Source organism: Ptychodera flava, chromosome 8 (genome assembly GCF_041260155.1).
Source record: "Ptychodera flava strain L36383 chromosome 8, AS_Pfla_20210202, whole genome shotgun sequence".
Taxonomy (NCBI): Eukaryota; Metazoa; Hemichordata; class Enteropneusta; family Ptychoderidae; genus Ptychodera; species Ptychodera flava.
Window position 1 is genome coordinate 11,689,685 of NC_091935.1, and position 19,252 is coordinate 11,708,936.

At 37.3% G+C, this 19,252-nt stretch overlaps 1 protein-coding gene across 1 annotated transcript in view; it reads left to right on the top strand.

Moving 5' to 3' along the window:
- The window catches only part of LOC139138482 (epidermal growth factor receptor substrate 15-like 1), a 32,568-nt gene that overhangs the window by 4,630 nt on the left and 8,686 nt on the right, over positions 1 to 19,252 (top strand). Inside the window, exons 2-11 of the mRNA XM_070706874.1 lie at positions 7,984 to 8,028; positions 9,385 to 9,522; positions 10,385 to 10,480; positions 11,895 to 11,972; positions 12,123 to 12,248; positions 13,242 to 13,301; positions 13,546 to 13,773; positions 16,250 to 16,416; positions 17,588 to 17,759; positions 18,727 to 18,900. Coding sequence (XP_070562975.1) covers positions 7,984 to 8,028; positions 9,385 to 9,522; positions 10,385 to 10,480; positions 11,895 to 11,972; positions 12,123 to 12,248; positions 13,242 to 13,301; positions 13,546 to 13,773; positions 16,250 to 16,416; positions 17,588 to 17,759; positions 18,727 to 18,900 — 1,284 coding nt within the window. The remainder of the gene's footprint in view (positions 1 to 7,983; positions 8,029 to 9,384; positions 9,523 to 10,384; positions 10,481 to 11,894; positions 11,973 to 12,122; positions 12,249 to 13,241; positions 13,302 to 13,545; positions 13,774 to 16,249; positions 16,417 to 17,587; positions 17,760 to 18,726; positions 18,901 to 19,252) is intronic.

The following is a 19,252-nucleotide window of genomic DNA, read 5'->3' on the forward strand; positions in this document are numbered from 1 at the left end:
GTATCTCTTTCCACTTTGTTCTGAAATGTCATCAGTAAGTTAGTTACACATGTAGCAACACAGATAGCAATTAGTGAGAATAATGCTCATTTATTCCTTGTGTTTGCCTCAATTTGGTAAAAAGTTTCAAGGTGTCATATTGGGAAAAACAGTATGGAGGTGATTGAGTTTTCTATGCAGAGTTTATCACAGAGCTGATGTAGGCATATGATAATTGGAAATGTTTTAATATAATAGTGGCCAAATAATGCTGTTTAATGCACAGAATAAAATATATCAGCAAAAAAAAAACTGTCTTTGGATAATATAGCTGTGTCTTTAAAAGATATTGAGAGATTTTTTCAAAATGCCTTATTGATGCAAGAAAATAGAAAATAACAGAAAATTCCATTAACAGTTTTAACCCTTTGTCCCGCCAAAATTTTAGTGCAACATATTCCCAATTTTTATGAACTTTTCTGTAATTCATTCGAAAATTTTGGACCAAATGGACAGCACTTTTCATAGATGCCAGGTTTGGGTCAAAATTTTTTGGAAAAAAATGTTTGGACCTGAAAATGTTATCTGGTGACAAAAATTGACTCGGGCACTCCAAAGGGTTAACACTTTGGGTACCAGGGTTATACCGAAACTCATTGCATGAATTACAATATAACTAGATCTGAGAGAAGCCATTGATAATGCCGTACCTGTTTGTTCAAAAAGCGTATGGAGATGTGATTAATCAAAAAAACTTGCAGAGTTTATCTGGGTCATCAAGCACTTTGTCCAGTGCTTGTCCTCAGCTGCTTTGTTTACCCAATCAAAAGATGAGCCCAAGCTCATATTACACATGTGACCCTTGCAGTACCAGGTCATGAACTCTCACTCCTGCTCAGGTTACAGTGATGTCATAACTAAAACCAGCTGGACGTCCCCTGTTCCAGAAATAGATCCCGCCAAACCAGTCTTATCAGATTTCCTGACTGACTCTGAGCTGTCTGTGACCTTCTCTTCCCTTTTCTGACCTCAGATACCCGGTGTCGATTCCATAGCAACAGTAACCAGGGCGACAATACTGTCCATCATGTATAATTAGTGACTTTCTACCACTTTTTCCATAGTTGTTTTACTATATTATAGTCAAGGAAAGCAATTCTTTCAGTACCCTACATGTTTTTGACAAAAAATGTGACGTCCCTCGGTACACGTATGCAATATTAGCAGATCAGTATGTAAAATGTATGGGACTAATCACTGCAAAACATTACGCTTTTTAACTTAAATGTACACAATATTCTAATATTGAAACTTGCAGCAAACAGATTATCATTGTTGAACTATGTGTTTTTTGTTTTTTTCAATTTAATGCATATTGGAAACAAATAGACATTAAAAGATAAAGGATAAGTAGCAAGGGCTATTAAAATATTTGAATTTTATATACATGTATTACAAAATAAACAGATGTTTAAAAACGATGAGGACAATCAGAAACATCTGAAGTCTGTCAATTTTATATAGATTACCCAGAAGTTTTTCTTAAGTTTTGTGAGTAGTAGCAAAGAATTAATATGGAAGTTTGAAACAGTAGAGAAAGTTTACATAAATTAAATTAACCCCTCCCCCAAAGTCATTAAAGTCAATAACTACAGTATATTTGCAGAACTTAATGTAGAGATAGTACTGTACTGTACTGTACAGTATAGAGTAACTACCAGAGTCCCTCTGCAGTATAGGCCTATTTGATAAACCATGGATTCCAAGAGTATTATCTTTGATGTGAGAACATTCATTATCTATACATATAATAAAGCACACCCAGCGATGGTGTACCATGAGATTTTGACCAGTTCACGACAAATATGCACGAGCGATAGCAAGTGCATATATGAAGTGAACTGGTCAAAATCGTATATATTTAAATTCTGGCATGGAACGTCAAAAAAGGATATTTGCTCTTGCCCAAAGTTCACGCATGTGCCAACCACGGTACATGTATGTATAGGATAAAGCCCAAGTACGAGGGCTCTTCTGGTATATACCGGTAAAGTCCAACCCAACGATAAAATGTCGAGGCCGCAGGCCGAGACATTTTATCGTAGGGTTGGACTTTATATACCAGAAGAGCCCGAGTACGAGGGTTTTATCCGACTTAAAAACTATCGCCCCTAACTGATATATTTTCGTTTTCAATGTGTTTACGTCAACCGTCCCCTTTGTCAATGTAACATGTTTAGGATATGAATGAAAACTTGTATTTGTGAAATAGCCTTCCAATGTAATGGAACATCCTATAAATGCCCTAGGGCACATTATATAAATGCCCTAGGGCACAACAGATTTTGTGTTGCAGCTGGTTTCCGCCTGTGTTACCAAATTTGAATATTAAAACGTACCAGATGTCTACAGAATATGACTCAGTGTTCTCCCTGAATAAGGTACAAGGGGCGTGGCGCCCTCTTGTAAATTCCGAGCGCCCCCTTGCCAGAAATGAAAAAGATTTATTTTTAAAAAAAGTAAAACAATAAAATGTACGGGGAAAAAAGTTGACAGTGATTTACAAGCAAAATGCGAGCGTGAGCGTCGATCCTGCAGACTGCAAACGTAATTCTCATCGATCTTGCAAATCTCGCGAGTTTGTGATGTCATCCGAGATCATAAGCCCATGTGCAACTCATCGAAGGCAGCCATATTTGCATGGCTCAGTCCGTAACGTTACGTTAGCCACGGTCCCTCCATAGGGACCGTGCATTAGGTAACCGACTTAGCTGAGTAAACATGGCAAGGAGCTTGAGGGTAACCAAGGACAGCAGAGTACACTGAAGTTTTTATAGGAGGTTAGAATTTCGTTTGTGTATTCCTTCCAAAAGCAAAACAACCTAATTTTAGGCTCGGTCGGACTTGTATCAGGATGAGAACACGTGAGTGTTATGGTGATAATTTTGCCATCGATGAATAAATGTATGTCTCTAGACTCGCTATGTTTTCGTTTGTAATAAAAGTTATGGAACACTGTTTCAGATCTCTTTTCCTTTGAGTTTTTTGTACGAAAAAAATCTGAAAAAATGCTCCCCAAACCTGAGTGTTATGGTGATAATTTTGACATCGATGAATAAATGTATGTCTCTCGCTACGTTTTCGTTTTCAAAAAATGAAATCTTCATAATTGAAATCAGTGAACTGTAATAAAAGTTATGGTACACTGTCTCAGATCTCCTTTCCTTTGAGTTTTTTATACGAAAAAAATCTGAAAAAAATACTCCCCAAGTGCCACCAAATGACACCATTTTAATCGCTGTTTTTCAAAAGCTCCAACGGCAGGAGGGGGGACACCCCCCTCCTGACCTCCCCCCGCTGACGCGGTCGCTTGTGGTGCTTCGCACCACGTCTTCGCCCTCTTCTCAAAAAATCCTGGGGAGAACACTGTGACATCTTCACTTTTGATTGACAGTACTTTACTATGGCGCTGTCATTCGTTTCTGGAATTTGTGGACCAAGGCTTTATGAGTAAATAAAACACCCTGAATTGAGCACTCTGATTGGTCAATCAACAGTAGATAGTTTTTAAATCGCGAATATACCATGGTTGTTTTCACATCTTGATCAATCAGAATCTGCATTTGCTACATCAATATATTTGTATGATATGATAAATAATAAAGAATGATACAAGGAAATTTCGAGAAATCATTTAATTTAAAATAATTTAGAGCAGAGGGGTAAACTACTGGTACTGTGATAGGCAAGTTCCAAACAGACATCTGCGTGTACTGTTACTGTCTTGTTTTGAAGCATTATGTAAAAGTGAGTAGTGTTTGATCACTGACTGCAGTTCATAAACCTGCAGTTTGAATATTGAAATGAATGGTGTGTAGGACCAAAGTTCATTTCTGTAAACACTTCACATACACAGACAGTTCTGTCAGGTTGAGTATTGAGTGGATGTTCTCAAGTGGATGTGCAACCAGAGCATGTGGGTTTGTGCTGCATCTGGTGCAAAAAGCAAATATGCACCTCAAAAGTGAAAGACTTAAACTTTTGCTCAAACTTTCCTCAAGGAATATGTCAACCGTCTTTCAGAATAAAGAATAAAAATTGGGGTTCACTGTGCAAATTTTGATACTAGAGAAACGATTTACGCAAGGTTTACCAATATTTGAAATTCAAAATGGACGCTATCCAGGCGCTAACTCTATTGAGAAAAATGAAATTTTCAATTTTCAAAAAACTTAAGACGGTGAAAAGTTTTCTTACAACAAGAGCTCTAAAATGAATCCCCACGAGTTGTAGACCAGGAAACAATTGAAAAATTTTTAGAGTCCGAGGCACATTATACCCTTGAGGCAAATGCATTCTAGGTGGAGACCAAACACCCATTGTTTTGCTTGGTCACCTTTCACCTCTCTCACTCATGTGCATTCACATGTATCTGCTGCACTGTATTATATAGTGTCTTTCAATGAAAGATGGGAGTGAAATTCACTGAGCATAACAGATCTATGAGTGAATTCTGAAAAACAAATCGCAGGCCATAACCAATCATATTACCAGTACATGGAATGTACCTTGCACGTTATCCCTTTTCCTGCCAAGTCCACATTTCACCACCAGGTCAAGATGGTTAAAATTAATGAAACACAACATATTCCATATGATGTATTTTAACAATACTATACATTTGAAGAAAACATAATACTGTATTAAAAAGTTGATTTTTTTTGACAAAAGGTGCTATAACATACCAAGCCAAGTGGGTGAAAATACATCATGTTTTGGCTCAATACCGCTTTTTACTGACTTGGCTGATGGGGAAGTGATACAGTTATTACTGTCTGGCAGGAAAAGGGTTAAATTACATGTACAGCTGATAAGAATTAATTCAATGATAACAGATGAGGAATAGTGTACCTTATAATTGTCCTGTAAGATTTTGTGTTATTTTGCCTGGGCCTCATTTTGCACTAAAGATAGTAACCATACCTTCAAGCTACAGCTGGGGAGGGCACTACGGGCTGTACAAGGGGTTAACTATCGTATAGAGACATAGAAATACTCAGACAACGTGACTGAAATGCACTATATACAGGAGCAGAAGTATGATCAAACACAGAAGTAAAAAAAGAGTTTGAACCAATGGATTTCACTCATGCTCGGAGAAATTAGCATTCTATTTCCTGATTCACAATAATGTTGAAACTTGAGAAGCAGACATTGTCAAGCCACACGACCTGCATGCTGCGAATTCAAAGGTCAAGCACATCAACCATCTCCGTACCTGAAACTCGCAGTGGTCTGCTCTGTACAAACCAAGTCAGATAGCGCGTTCATTGCAACTGCCAGAATAGCTACAGGGGCCTCTGGAGGTTTCTGTCGTTGGACAACAAGCAGACATCATTTCAAAGTCAATGTACTTAATAGGCCAATATGTAATCCGATAATCTCTCTGTTCTTGGCTTCAAAAATCAATAATTATTTCAGATCACTGGTTAGTTAGCCTGTTTGTTATGATAGTGCCTGCGCTTTTATTACAAAATTTATGAGCAGATAATAAAGATATTGTTATAACCAATGAATATACACTTTAGTTCTTGCTACATGTACTACTGGGAAACATTGGTAAATGATTTTGGAACCCTGGCGACATTTCTGCTGTCTCCCTAATCTTGAAGAGGAACCCTGGTAAAATGTCAAACCCTGGTAACGTTCAATGATTACCTGCTTGCCGCCCTTAACAAAAACACAGATCTTTACAAATATCTGAAGGTGATGATTCTCGCTATATGTTGTTATAAATTGGATAAAAACATGTGCTACATGTATTGCATGTCTGAAGATTAAAACTGCTTGTCTTGTCTCCGAAGAGTAGATTTGACAGTTGGCTGTACAATGAAAAAATTATGAAATGTTTATTGTGTACATGTAGATTATCTTAGTCTGAGGAATTACCACAAGCATATTTTACAACATGTTCAGCCACATATCCAATTTGACTCTAGACTTTACTGACTGAGAGTTGCTACCTGTGTGAAGTCTCCTGATTTCAAATTGTTTCCTTGGCAGTTTCCGGCATTTGTTTGTCACTCACCGTGTCCTGTTTCAGTGAAGAGATTGGGTTCATTGTATGTAAGCTTCACCGGGCTAATTATCAAAAAGTGCAGCGCTGTATGTGACGTTCAGTGAGTCAGTCTGAACTAATTTCTTTTTCTCGGAATCACCAGGATATTTTGATGAAAAAGGAGATTGGACATTCTGTGTGCATCCAAAGCTGAGAGTGATCACGCAAACAGTCCTCGCTGGGATGATGTAATTATCTTTGAAATGAGCAGGAACAGCTCTGAGAATGAGATTGAATCCTGCTATCTGTCTGTCTGCGTTTTGATTATGTTGACTGCAGTAGTTCAGGGATCCATTTTCAACTTTCTTGGGGGACAGTCGGTGAAATAAACTCACCAAAGTGTGGGGATATGCGTGTTTTGCAGATGAAAATTGACAATATTGATGTTGATAATGAAAGATGGGATGAAGACTGATGTACTTTTCTTCCCCTTTGAAAGATGACATCATCACAGATTGTATTATTGATGGTACAATAGATGGTTGATCATCCACTTTGTCATGGTTGCATTCATTCACTCATCAAATATTGTCTGTTTGATGGATTTCTGTCTGCCCGTACATTCACCTCAGGGACAGTGAAATTGTTTCAATCAAGTAATTGAAGTTTTTCATCTGTGTTAGGAAATATTACGGAATAAGACGATGAGGATAGTAATGATGTTTAGAATGATGGCATGGCTAGACTGAAAACTCCTCATTGGTTTCCATGGAAACCAGTACCATGTAAGACTTCTCTATCTAGAGACCGTGTTTTTACAAAGAACCTATTTATACCATGTCATCCTTTTGGCCCACTTATATATGATCTGTATTCATGTGATGTCTGTGTAATGGTTAGGTAGAAATTTCATTTTGCCTAGGTTGTCGCATTAAATGGTACATGTACATGTACGTCCTATATTTACATGGAGGATGTCATTGAAAGGTCGCACACTGTTGCACGTTAATATAATTAATACAAGGCCTTATGGGAGTACAACATAAAAAAAGAATCAATGTAGAGTGTTTTTTTTTCTGCACGTGCTTCTGAAAAAAGTACAAGTGAAGTTGTATTTAAAATTTAGGCCACCACTGGTAAACATGGTACATGATTACATGTATATTTGGGGATTGCTCCATTGGTTAAGGTAGCATTCACCACGAAATCGAAAGACACAATCGTTTTGCTCAAATTTTCGTCAATGAAACTGACTTTTAGTCATTGTCTTTCAAATTCAAGAATAAAAATCAGGGGTCACCGTGCAAATTTTGATATTATGGAGACAGATCATCTTAAATTTAGCGATATTTGAAATTGAAAATGGCTGCCATCCCTGTGTTAACTCTATGGGGGAAAATTAAATTTCCGATTTTCACAAAAGTAAGCCGGTGAAAACTTTAGTTACTCAATGACTCAATGAACTTCAAAATGAGCTCCCTTAAGTGGTAGACCAAAAAAGTAATATAAAAGATCCAGAGTCCAAATATCTGTCCCAAAGGTGCTTTCCACGTTAAGTTGATTTTTGGCATCCAAACTACTTCATTGAGCACGCTAGGGTGTTAATGCTGTCACCAGGGTCTGTATGATATGTGTATATGTCTTTCTGTGTGTTGGTAAATATGTATATTTTGTGTAAATTTGTGTGTAATGGAAAATTTGTATAACTAACTTTTAATTAAAATTAAGTTATTTTGATGGTCGCAAAATTCATATATAGAATAGTACAGTTCCCTACAGATCTTAAGAATGTTATGGAGATTATCGTTGGATAATATGGTGGAGAAATGCCATTCTCCTGGTCATGGCTCACTCCCACATTTGTATCATTTTGTGTACTCTGACACCCTGTCCTGTACAGTCCTTATCAATTATTCTACAAACTGATTTCATTTCGTCAATTGCAGATCACAGGAAGTCATGTCAATACTTATGAAGGTTTCTACAAACAGGTAGGTACCATCATGTCCTGTTGAAACTATCAAGTACATCAGATACTTTTTGATACATTGCAATGGCAAAACATCTCCCTCTCCAATTTTGCAATCGTACAGTAATGTTTCCAAATTAGCAATGTCCACCGAGAAATATGTCCTCATAAGGGAAAAGAATGTTTGATTAAACAGTATTGCAGAATTTACCATACGTGAAGCTAATCTAATGTTTAAGGTAGTACGTGCCTCAGAATTGAAAGACTCAAAGACTTGCTGCGACTTTCCAAAATTAAACATTAAAACAACCCCTATTGAAATCAAAATTAAAAAATCAGCGGTCACTAGGCAAAATTTGGTGAGAGAAACACATTACCTGATACGTAACTTAGTGACAGTTGAAATTCAAAATGGCTGGCATCACTTTGCAGGGCTCGAAATTAACTTTTTCCCTGGTAGTCCACTTAGGCTACCATTTCCTGAAGTTGGTAGCCCAGTGACAATGGCTGGTAGCCCATGCATATTTTAGTATAGGGATTTTTTTTCATTAACCAGAAAAAGCTATTTTTCAAGATTCTGCCCATGAAGTGAATTTGTTAGTCATTTGATGTGAATATTTGCACACCTTTATTACCCAAAGGAAACTGGTATAATTGACGACAGTGACAGTTTGGCCGACCTATCATTGTATTGACAACCCGTTTCATTCTCAGAGTTGCATGACAATTTTGATAGTCGTCATGGCAATGAACACCACCTTCTCAGCAGGGCTAAAACAGACCACGGGCTTTCTGTAGTAGGGAGGAGTTTGTGATTGATACATTTTGATCAAAATGCGATGAAAATACGTTTTCATTTGCCATCATTTTCTGTGCCTGTCATCCAAGTACATCAGTTGAGATATTGAAACTTCGTTGCAAAGTGTCATCGCAAGGTCTCCTTGTAATTTGCAAAACAAAGTCATAGTCTAGCCTTACTGTGTCCAGCTGGGTTTGTTCGTCCAAAAGTGAAAAACCTGACATGGCATGCCAAGTACTGACTGAATTTCATATCCCAGGCTTTGGGTAGTCCATGTGGGCTACCATTTCATGGACTTTGGTAGCCCAACGGAAAAGTTGGTAGTCTGTGGACGCGGGACTACCGCTAATTTCGAGCCCTGCTTTGTCAATGCAATTTTCAATTTTTGAAAAACTGAGAGTGGGAAAATTTTTCTTATTTCAAGAGCTTTAAAACAATCCCCTGCAAGTGGTAGCTCAGAAGAGTATTAAAAATTTGAGACTTTGAATATCTGTCCCTGAGGGGCATTCTACCTCAAAAAATATGCAGACATTACATTACAGTAAGACAACATCTACTGGTATATTTCTTTACAAACAGGTCGATCCATTAGGAACGGGCAAAATTGGTGCCATAGAAGCCGCTGCATTTTTAAAGAGATCTGGTTTGAAAGAGACAGTACTTCATAAAATATGGGAACTCTCTGACCCCACAGGAAAGGGATTTCTTGACAAACAGGTGAGCCTGTCTTTGCTGTGTGTGTTGGGACAGATCATGTCGTTTGATGCAGGTGTTGATGAAATTTGAGTGTGTCCTCTGGGAGTGCTCAGACACAGTAGTGCATACAGAACACACCAGCTATTGCTGTTGTGACTGTGACCAATACAACATACCATTTATCATGTATTGTCATTACATTGTATTGTCATTACATTGTACCTTGTACATGTATCTACAATGTACCATGGAGCTAGTACATGCTAGATGCATGTGTAATTTTGGGCTGAAGTTCAATATAAAGATGTAGATAAATAAATGAAATCTCAATGGATAAGAGAGACAGAGAGACAGACAGAGACAGACAGATAGATAGACAGACAGACAGACAGATGGGGAGGGAGTGGAGAGATAGGTAGATGAATAAATTAAACTTCGACAGGAAGGAGAGAGGGAGTGGAGAGAGAAATAAACCTCAACAGAATGAGAGAGAGACACACAGAGAGATAGACAGACAGAGAGTCAGACAGAGTGTGTGTGTTTGTGTGTGTGTGTGTGTGTGAGTCAAGCTGGTGTCCTTTTAAAAGTTGCCTTATATAATTACTATTTAAAACATACCAGGCGTAAAGCATTGATATGTATTGATCAGTCAATATGAATATAGAGAAATCAAAAGTTGTTGTTAATTGATTGGCAATGGGGAGATACTTTGTAGGGAAAGGAACCAAAATAAGTAATTGCTGTAGGATATTTTGCCTTTCATTAAACTGTTTTCTATTTTATAGCATCTCTCAAATTTGTCAAAGTATTTTACACCTGATGATCAAGAATGTAGGTAGGCAAAGTCATATTGCAATGTCAAGTTCCTCCCTTTCCTTGATAGGGCTTTTTTACGGGACTCAAGCTAATAGCACTGGCTCAGAATGGAAAAGAAGTGAGCACAGCCAACATTGCCCTAGCTGTTCCACCTCCAAATATGGTAAGGAATTTTCCAAATTTGGTGATCATGTCATTCTTTCTATGTGGCAAGTTTGCTTTCAGATATCCCTGTACCCAAATAAGGTAGATGTAATTCAAAATGTAGTGAGCATTCTGACCTTTGATGTTGTGAGTTGAATATTAAACTTGTTGTCCTTCTTCAGTACCAACTTTTTCCCCTTCCCCCCACCATCACCAAAAATAAAATTGTAAAGAGTTTTAAGATGCCATTCAAAGTATTATACCAACACCAAAAACATGTTTGAATTATTGCTCCAAATAAAAATGTTGAGATTATTAAGTGCTGCACACATTTTTAATATACTATCAGTGCAGACTTACATGTGCCCTGAATGTCTCACTGTTACCAATACCAGCCTTAAATCAACGTAATTGATTGCAATGTTTGCACAGTTCCAAATTGGCGCAGAGCCGTCCTCGTCTCCAAATCAGAAGTGAAACCGAAACTGTCAGATGATAGTGTATGGTGTAACCCATACAGGATTCTGACCCAAATTACAGGCCACTTCAGACTGATCGCTAAATAAACAAAGCAATCAAACAGCATCAGATGTATATCTCAGACTATATGCTGCAGTTTGTTGTGACATTCATGTAACCATAGACAGTGTAGCCGAAGGCACTGTTTATGGCGTAACAACATCACATACACAAAAGAGACAACAGCTATAACTTTTGATACTTGCATTATGTTTGATATGAACATGTGCTTGTTTATCTTCCTGATGTATTAGTGCTGCCAACACAATATAGGGTAGTGTGATTGCGTTATCATTATTATCATTAACAAATGGATTCGAAACTAAACTAGACATCACACACACACATGCTCTGTTGATATGCTGAACAATTGACATTTTTCATATTAAATTTAGTGTTCTCCACAGCTTGGAAAGACAGAGAGGCGATCAATTTACATAACAATGCATGGTTTACATATTCCTTTGTGATGGAAATGCATTCAATTATGTCATTATAGATTGCTCCTAAAATGGGGATTTCCCGCTCCTAAAAATCCTCTAGTGGAGAAGCCTGTACTATTTTGAGAATAAGGAACTGTATTTTACAAACAACCAATTATACTGGAATATACCGGTACATTTAACCTTACAGGTCATACCGCTGTAAATCTTCAGTTCATGATACTCATATTTACTGTTTGTTTATCACCAAGAGGTCCAATGACAACATATTCACTCTGGGAGACAATGTAAAAACAGAACAAAATTAAAACTTTCACAACAAAATGGGAGATTGAAATTAGAATAAAGGAAACACGTAGATACAAAAGTTTGATCATAGACAGTAGAGAGTCTACCTCTACTGTCTATGGTTGTATATAAAAGGATGTGTAGTTACTGCATGAAATGATTTTCCTGAATATTTCTCTGCAGGGTGGAGGTACACTGTCTGGAATGGCCACTCCGCCTCTCCTGAGCTCCCCTGCAGTTGAAGTTCCATGGGTAGTTGGGGTAAGTAGGCAGTTTCTCTTACTGACTCACCCCCTCCTCACTCATAATGTCCACCGTTCATCATGATTTTGATATATCTTTGATATAAATATATTTTCATGATTTTAAATTTAGCATCGTAATTTTAAAGACATGCTTTTTTTTCCTCAGGTTCAAGAAAAAACGAAATTTGATGGAATTTTTGATAGCCTGCACCCAGTGAATGGTTTGCTGTCGGGCGAGAAGTGCAAAACAGTTTTCATGAATTCAAATTTACCTGTAGACATACTCAGTAGGGTGAGTGACATTTCTTTTGTCAGGTTTGACTGCGATGTCTTCTCCAGGTGACTAGGTGCATTACGTTGTGAGTTTGAATCCCAATTTAATGGAATTCTCTGTTTTTAGGCGATATACACATCCGTCTATACTTCTTTTGTGTGTATTGTTGATACAAAAACTTTATCTTCTCCAGAAACTAATCAAACCAACTGATGGAGCTTTGCTTTTCGCTTTTCAATCAAGATTTTTGTAGCTCTTTGTATTGTCCCTGTCTTAAATCTTTACTCACCCGAAAACCAGTAGGATGTGCTTCGGATTGTGTATGGAAATCCTCAGGAAATGTTCATGGACAAATGACTTGTGTGCACCAGTAAGATTGTGCATTGAGCGCCACCAGTACCTAGTTCTTCATAATCTTTTGTTTTTAGCTTAAAAGATTCAAGCCAGTCAGGTTGCTTTAACTGACAGGTTTTACACTCACCAAAGCATTGCCTGCTGTCTGTAGTTAAAAATCACAAAAAAATATATGGTGGGCAAGCCATGTCACTATTAGTGATGTAAATCTGAAAGTATTAGTGACAGGCTATTAGTACAAGATACGGGGCATATAAGCATAAATTTATGCGAATTATATTAATGAGCATTGTTTTGGTTTTGAAATTTTATGCTGATGATTCTTTATCAATGTGGAATATTCATGGGCCCCGATCCTGAATTGTATGATAACAGGACAGTGTAAATTGCAGTTATCAAGATGAATGGTGCAGCTGATGTCAATTCCAACAAAATGTAATCTTTGGTTGTGCCATCATTATTATCGCCATTATCAATTTCATCATCATCATCATCAGTTTTATCGTTATCATCATCGTTACTGTTATCATCATCATTGTCATTTTTGTTCTCATCCTCAACATCCTTTCCATTGTCATTACAAACACTGTCATACATGAACACTACTAAGTTTAATACTGCATTTTATATTTCAATGAATATCTTTCATATTTCTAGGTATGGGATCTCAGTGACATCGACAAAGATGGATTTTTAGACAGAGATGAATTTTCAGTGGTAAGATTCAGCCTTAAAATGTTCTCATAGTCTCATGCAGGATGTAAAGAAAGAAATCTTCATCAACATCTTTCGAGGAAGTAGATGCTACTTGCAACAGTTATATTTACCAAAACCAAATGTGTTTTCACTCATTTTTTTATCCAAATTGAAATGATTTAATCAAAGCATGACCTAGACGTAAACTTGCATCAGTCATGTTTCTAGAATTTCAATGTTCATGTAAACATTAATTTCCTTGCAGGCAATGTATTTAGTTTACCGAGCTTTAGATCAGGAACCCATAATGGCTACATTACCACCCAATGTGATTCCACCTTCAAAACGGAAGAAGACGGGGCTAGCGGGAGGGGTTGCCGTTCTGCCAAGTATTCCTGCCCCAGCTGGAAGCCTCCGACGAGCATCGCCAACTCCGCCAGGCAGCACTGGTTCTCCGTCGCCAACAATGTCACCACAACTCGCGATGAAAAGCGTAAGTTCCTAATACATTCTCAACAAATATTTTCACACTGAACTGTTTGTCTTACACAGAATTGAAAGGTGACCTTCTAGATGTTACAGTCTCTATGGTCATGCTTTGTTCTGCAACAGTAGGTCATACAATATCTGCATATGTAATTAGCATGATTTGCATGCATTTGAATATGCAAATAAGCAGAGGAAGGAAGCGGAGTAATGCTAGCAGGAACTGCCAAAGAGGGAGTCAGTGTTTTCAGCTGACAGCAAGAAGATAAAAAAAAATGGAGAAAATGTTTGCAAATTCTAACCTTAGTTTATTGGAAGATTTTGGACTTTTGTCGTTTGAGTCACCAACCAAGGTAAGGTGAAAGATTTTGGTCTATCGATTGTGGTGCAGTTGTAATTCAAAATTCTAGTCAATCCTGCGATGGGAGGATTCAATCTTTGGTCATAAAACTGTCATTTCAGCTGACAATCATTGACAATATGCCAGTTTAGTGTTTGTGTACTGTCAGTTTTGACACTGCCAAAGTGGGTGTAGATATACAGATATGTGTGTGGTTAATTGCTCATATACATGTGACATGGTCAGATAAATCTTCAGAATGAAAGGGGCGTCTGTACTGTTTATAGCAGAACATCCTTGATTAATTTAATTTCAGTGCTCAGCAACAACAACAAATTTTATCTTTTCACCATGACTTCATAACTTGATAGTTTCTCATATGATATTTATATCTTCGTTTAAATACTTGTACATGTGTGATTTTCTTGATACCTTGCCACACAGAGTACTATGCCACTACGCACAAACACCAAAGATAGACATGTTCAAAGTTCAATAACTCGTTATGTCATTCTTGTATTATCTCGGGGAGTCAGGAAACACAAACACACAGAGGGAGGCCGGCCTGCTAATATGATATGCTGGTCGTTGAAAGTAGCTATGGCAATGGGGTTTGATTACAAAGATTATATAACCTTGTATGATCAATTAATGAGTATTGTAAACACAAAGGGAAAACCTGCATAGTTGAAATGCTGGGGTTTCATATTTTGTTTGAATACTGTCACTGTATGTCTATGAATACTGGAAAAATTCTAGCATATGCTGTTCAGAGTCTGTGTAAGACATTTTAAATAACTTCTGAGGAACATGTCCATATTTAAAAATTAATTGGATTTCCATATCTTCTGATAGACTTTTGCACTGGCAATTTGGACTGTACATGATCCGTATTTATGTATATCAGAACTCCAACTGTGGTTCTGTAGGAAGTTCTGTATGATATTGGGTTGCATTCAAGTTTTTTCAGTCAATGAATTTTGCTTGATATTTTTATGATTGATCTGTGTCTTGGCAGGAAACATGCTTGCTGTATCATCCAGCATATCATATTAGCAGCAGGACTTGAACAATAATCGTGATGAGCGTGAGAGCAAATCATTGACACTTGTTTAATTTCTGGTTTAAAGGGACAAAGTCGGCCATTTTTGATGAATTTTGTTTTATTCGAGATACTACTGATATTGTTTGACATGTTGAAAGATAATGAATGAATGGTTGACCGTACATATATTCGACCCCGGTTTTAGACACGATACATGAAACCACCGCGAAAATTAATTATTGGTCATGACAATTAATTCATTTTCGCGATGTTTTAATTTAGTTTGTCTAAAACCGGGGTCGTATACATGCATGGTCACCCATTCATTCAGTATCTTTCAACAGGTCAAACAATATCAGTAGTATCTCGTATAAAACAAAATTCATGAAAAATGGCCAACTTTTTCCCTTTAATGCATAAGACTGCCCCTGTGTGCTCTAATTACCAGCCGTTTGCATACCTTGTATGTTTCTCTACATTGAAGAAACTGTTTGTGTCTGGAAGAAACTATTCATTGAGTAAAATTATGTCCTTCAATCCATTACTGAAACAATATTTAGTTTATTATTCCCAGGCATAACAGTGATAACCATTGCCGTAGCGAATTGGTCATTTTTGTGGCCTCTACATGTATATAATCTGACATCTTGATATTTCATTGGTTTGAATCCTCTTTTTTGATTGAACGCTTTGAAAGAGTGGCAGCAGACTCTGAATTCTGTACTGTGTTGCCACTGAACTCATTCTCACTCAAAATTATCAGCAAATTTTTTCCCACAAAATGGTGAATTTGGAGTATGTGATCAGTACTAATACCAAGATGGGAGGTCGTGTGGGGTCATGAAGGTGGGCTACATCAGTGGTTTTGTGTGCAGAGTATAATCACACAGTAATGAATGTTGTATGAATATTTCACATGGAATTAATCGGCACGATTTGAGTACAATATGAGTGCACAATTATTTTCATATGTGTGAACTTTTACATGTGATATGAAAGCTCAACAAATACATGGATGAAAAAAATCCACCAAGAATATAAATGGTGCAGGGTACGGCACACGAATTAAATGCTTTGCATCTGTTTTGTTTTTGGCAGCTTCCCAAGCCTCCGGGCACATGGGTGGTGTCCGCGCAAGAGAAAGCCAACTCAGACAATATATTTAAACAGTTAGACTCCGACAACGATGGCCTGGTCACCGGTGAGGAGGTTAGGGGTACTTTCATGCAGTACGGTATTCCACAAAATATACTTGCGCATATATGGTAGGTACTAAAAAAACCATAGTTGATTATGCCTATATGTATTTGGAGTTATGAATTAAGGATTGGTTCAATCCCCTTCTGTATTATGTTCAACCAGTCCTTTGTTTGGAAGATTTTAAAGAGATGGAATCGTCAGAACTGAGTCTGTATGACTTTCTTGTTTACAAATAATGTATTTTATTCACGATGTCTAACGTACATACATCGTGTCAGTATAGCTACAACATTAAATTTAACAATGTACAGTACATCATGACAAACATGTTTTAACTTTCATTAATGGCCAACGCACCATGAATACTGTGTTTACATTGGGTTTAAGGGTCCAAGCACAGTTCTGACGACACCCTCCCTTTCAGTGTTTAGGGATGCCACCTTTAACTTTTTTTGCCACAGTTGATACCATTGATTCATTAATGAAATGTATACGCGACTGCTGAATGCTTTTGTTGGAAACATCATGTCAAGTGTTTATAACAATGAAGTGCATTGATTCCCTTATTTTCTAAACCAATTATTTCTTTCACTCTGTGATAACAAATAGAAAATGAAATGTGGTGATTTTCATGATCTGAATCTGTTTATGACTGCTATACTATGATGATGATAACTGTGATGATTAGCATGATTATAATCATAATTTTAATAAAACTGGTGATGGAAGGTCTGAAAGTTGTAATTAAGTAATATCATAGTGATCATGCATTGATAATCTACTGCATTGACTATCACTGCTACATCTCCATCCAGCGACAAATTTTATTGCATTTAATGCAACTATAAGCTGAATAACATACAACAATGTAAATAAGCATGTCAATTTTGGTCACAATACCATCAAATAAGACTGCTGGATGACTAATTTGTCCCAAATTTTTCATAGCCAGAGCCATTGCTGGGATGTGTATTTTCTGATTTCATTCAACTTGGTACAAGCAACTGTGGTACTACGATTTTCAAGTGCATGTCAACTTTTGTCTTAACAAAATCTAATATGGCCGCTTGATGATTTTGTAACCAGAGCAATTATGCAAACATGTTTCAATAGATCTCATTCACAACGTACTCCAAGTACTAGGTACTACTCATCTTCACCTACTGTTCTATTACTTGTAACAACCTCTACTGTCACAACCATTTCTGTAATTTTTCTGAATGTCGTCTCTTGTAGGTCATTATGTGACATGAAGCAACAGGGTAAGCTGAACGCAGAACAGTTTGCACTTGCTCTGTACCTCATCAATCAGAAAGCCAAAGGTGTAGACCCACCACAGACCCTGGCACCAGAGATGATCCCACCATCTTCAAGACCAAAACCTGGCTCTGATCTTTCTCTATTGATGGTAAGAACATTGTGAAAATTTGAAGTGAAACAAATGGCACTTAATAAAAAATGAAAACTGTCACCATCTTGTTTCCAAGGATTTTTCAACAAGGAACAATTAGCAAGACCGAAGAATCCTGGGCCCACACTGAACAATTTTACAAATCACATCAATCTTAGGGGGTCCAGTAGCTTCACAAAGGCAAGGGAGGCCCCCTAAGAATACCCTGATTGTTCTCATGAGATGGATGGCTCAGTGTGTTTCAGGTGCAGTGAACAATTTCTGCCAGAGTAGCTGAAAAATTTTGCCACAGTCTTGTATTAAAGAATGTAAAATATGATGTTCATGTAATGTTACTCTTGTACACTCAAATTGATACAGTGTCTTGCCAAATTCTCTCAAGCATTATGAATTATATGAAAGCCAAACAAGACGATCAGAAAGAGAACTGATAGGCTTGTTAAACCATTGTGTGGTGTCTAATCTGTAACTCAATATGCCTTCAGGTTTCAAAAAAGCAAGTTCTGACCATCAAGTTTTGATAACTGCAGTGATGCTTGTTTTGCCCCCGCTTGGATGTGAAACATTTTGCAAACACCATTGTCTGTGTGAAAGATGGCTGTCACATTCTGTGGTAATGTAGGGAGTTGTTAGACCAATCATAGCAAGGGCACAAATTTCTGCAAAAAACCCACCACTTAGGGCGCTATTTTCAGCACTCTCTCAAAATTTCAATGGAACTTGCCCACAAAAATATTTAATCATTGCTCAAGCTGACAAGGATTGTGACATTGAGTGACAGAAAAATTTAGGTCAATGCTACTGTGGTGGCCCATGGGAAATGAATAACAGGTCTTGCGCTGCATAGTTTTGGGAAACATCTTATTTCCTTTGACAAACTGTAAATTTGTCATCCAGGTATCCACTTTTGCTGCTGAACAACATGACAAACTTATATTGTAAAAACTGTGGTTTCATTTTGCAGGATGGCAGCGTTGGAACCGTCACTCCCAGCGGTAGCATGGGAGATTTTTCAGGATTCAAGGAATTAGATCTTATTAGCAAAGAAATTGAACAATTAGGGAAAGAAAAGACGCAGCTGCAGCAAGATCTCAGTGAAAAAGAAGAAATAAGTAAGAGGAAAACTGCCGAAGTACAGGTAAGATTTTCTGAAATCTGTAGTGCAGTTGTCCAGTAAGAACAACATCATAGCTATTGTAAAATTTATTTTTAAAGTCAATATTTTTGAGTGCTTGACAGCTTTCAAAATTTAGGAAGGTTTGAGAAGTTATTGATAGAGACCACAAGCTTAGAGATAGCAGGCAACTGAAATTCTTCACAAATAATACCTTTTGTTCACAAATAATTGAAGGATTCTTCAGTTTGTTCCCAGGATATCACAGATACGCAAGGAGAATTTGCTGTGCTTTTTGTCATAGTAACTGTTTTTGCCAAGGTGTGGGAAGATAGCTAAATGATGTTGAAACCTAACATTTCTAGTGTCACAATCC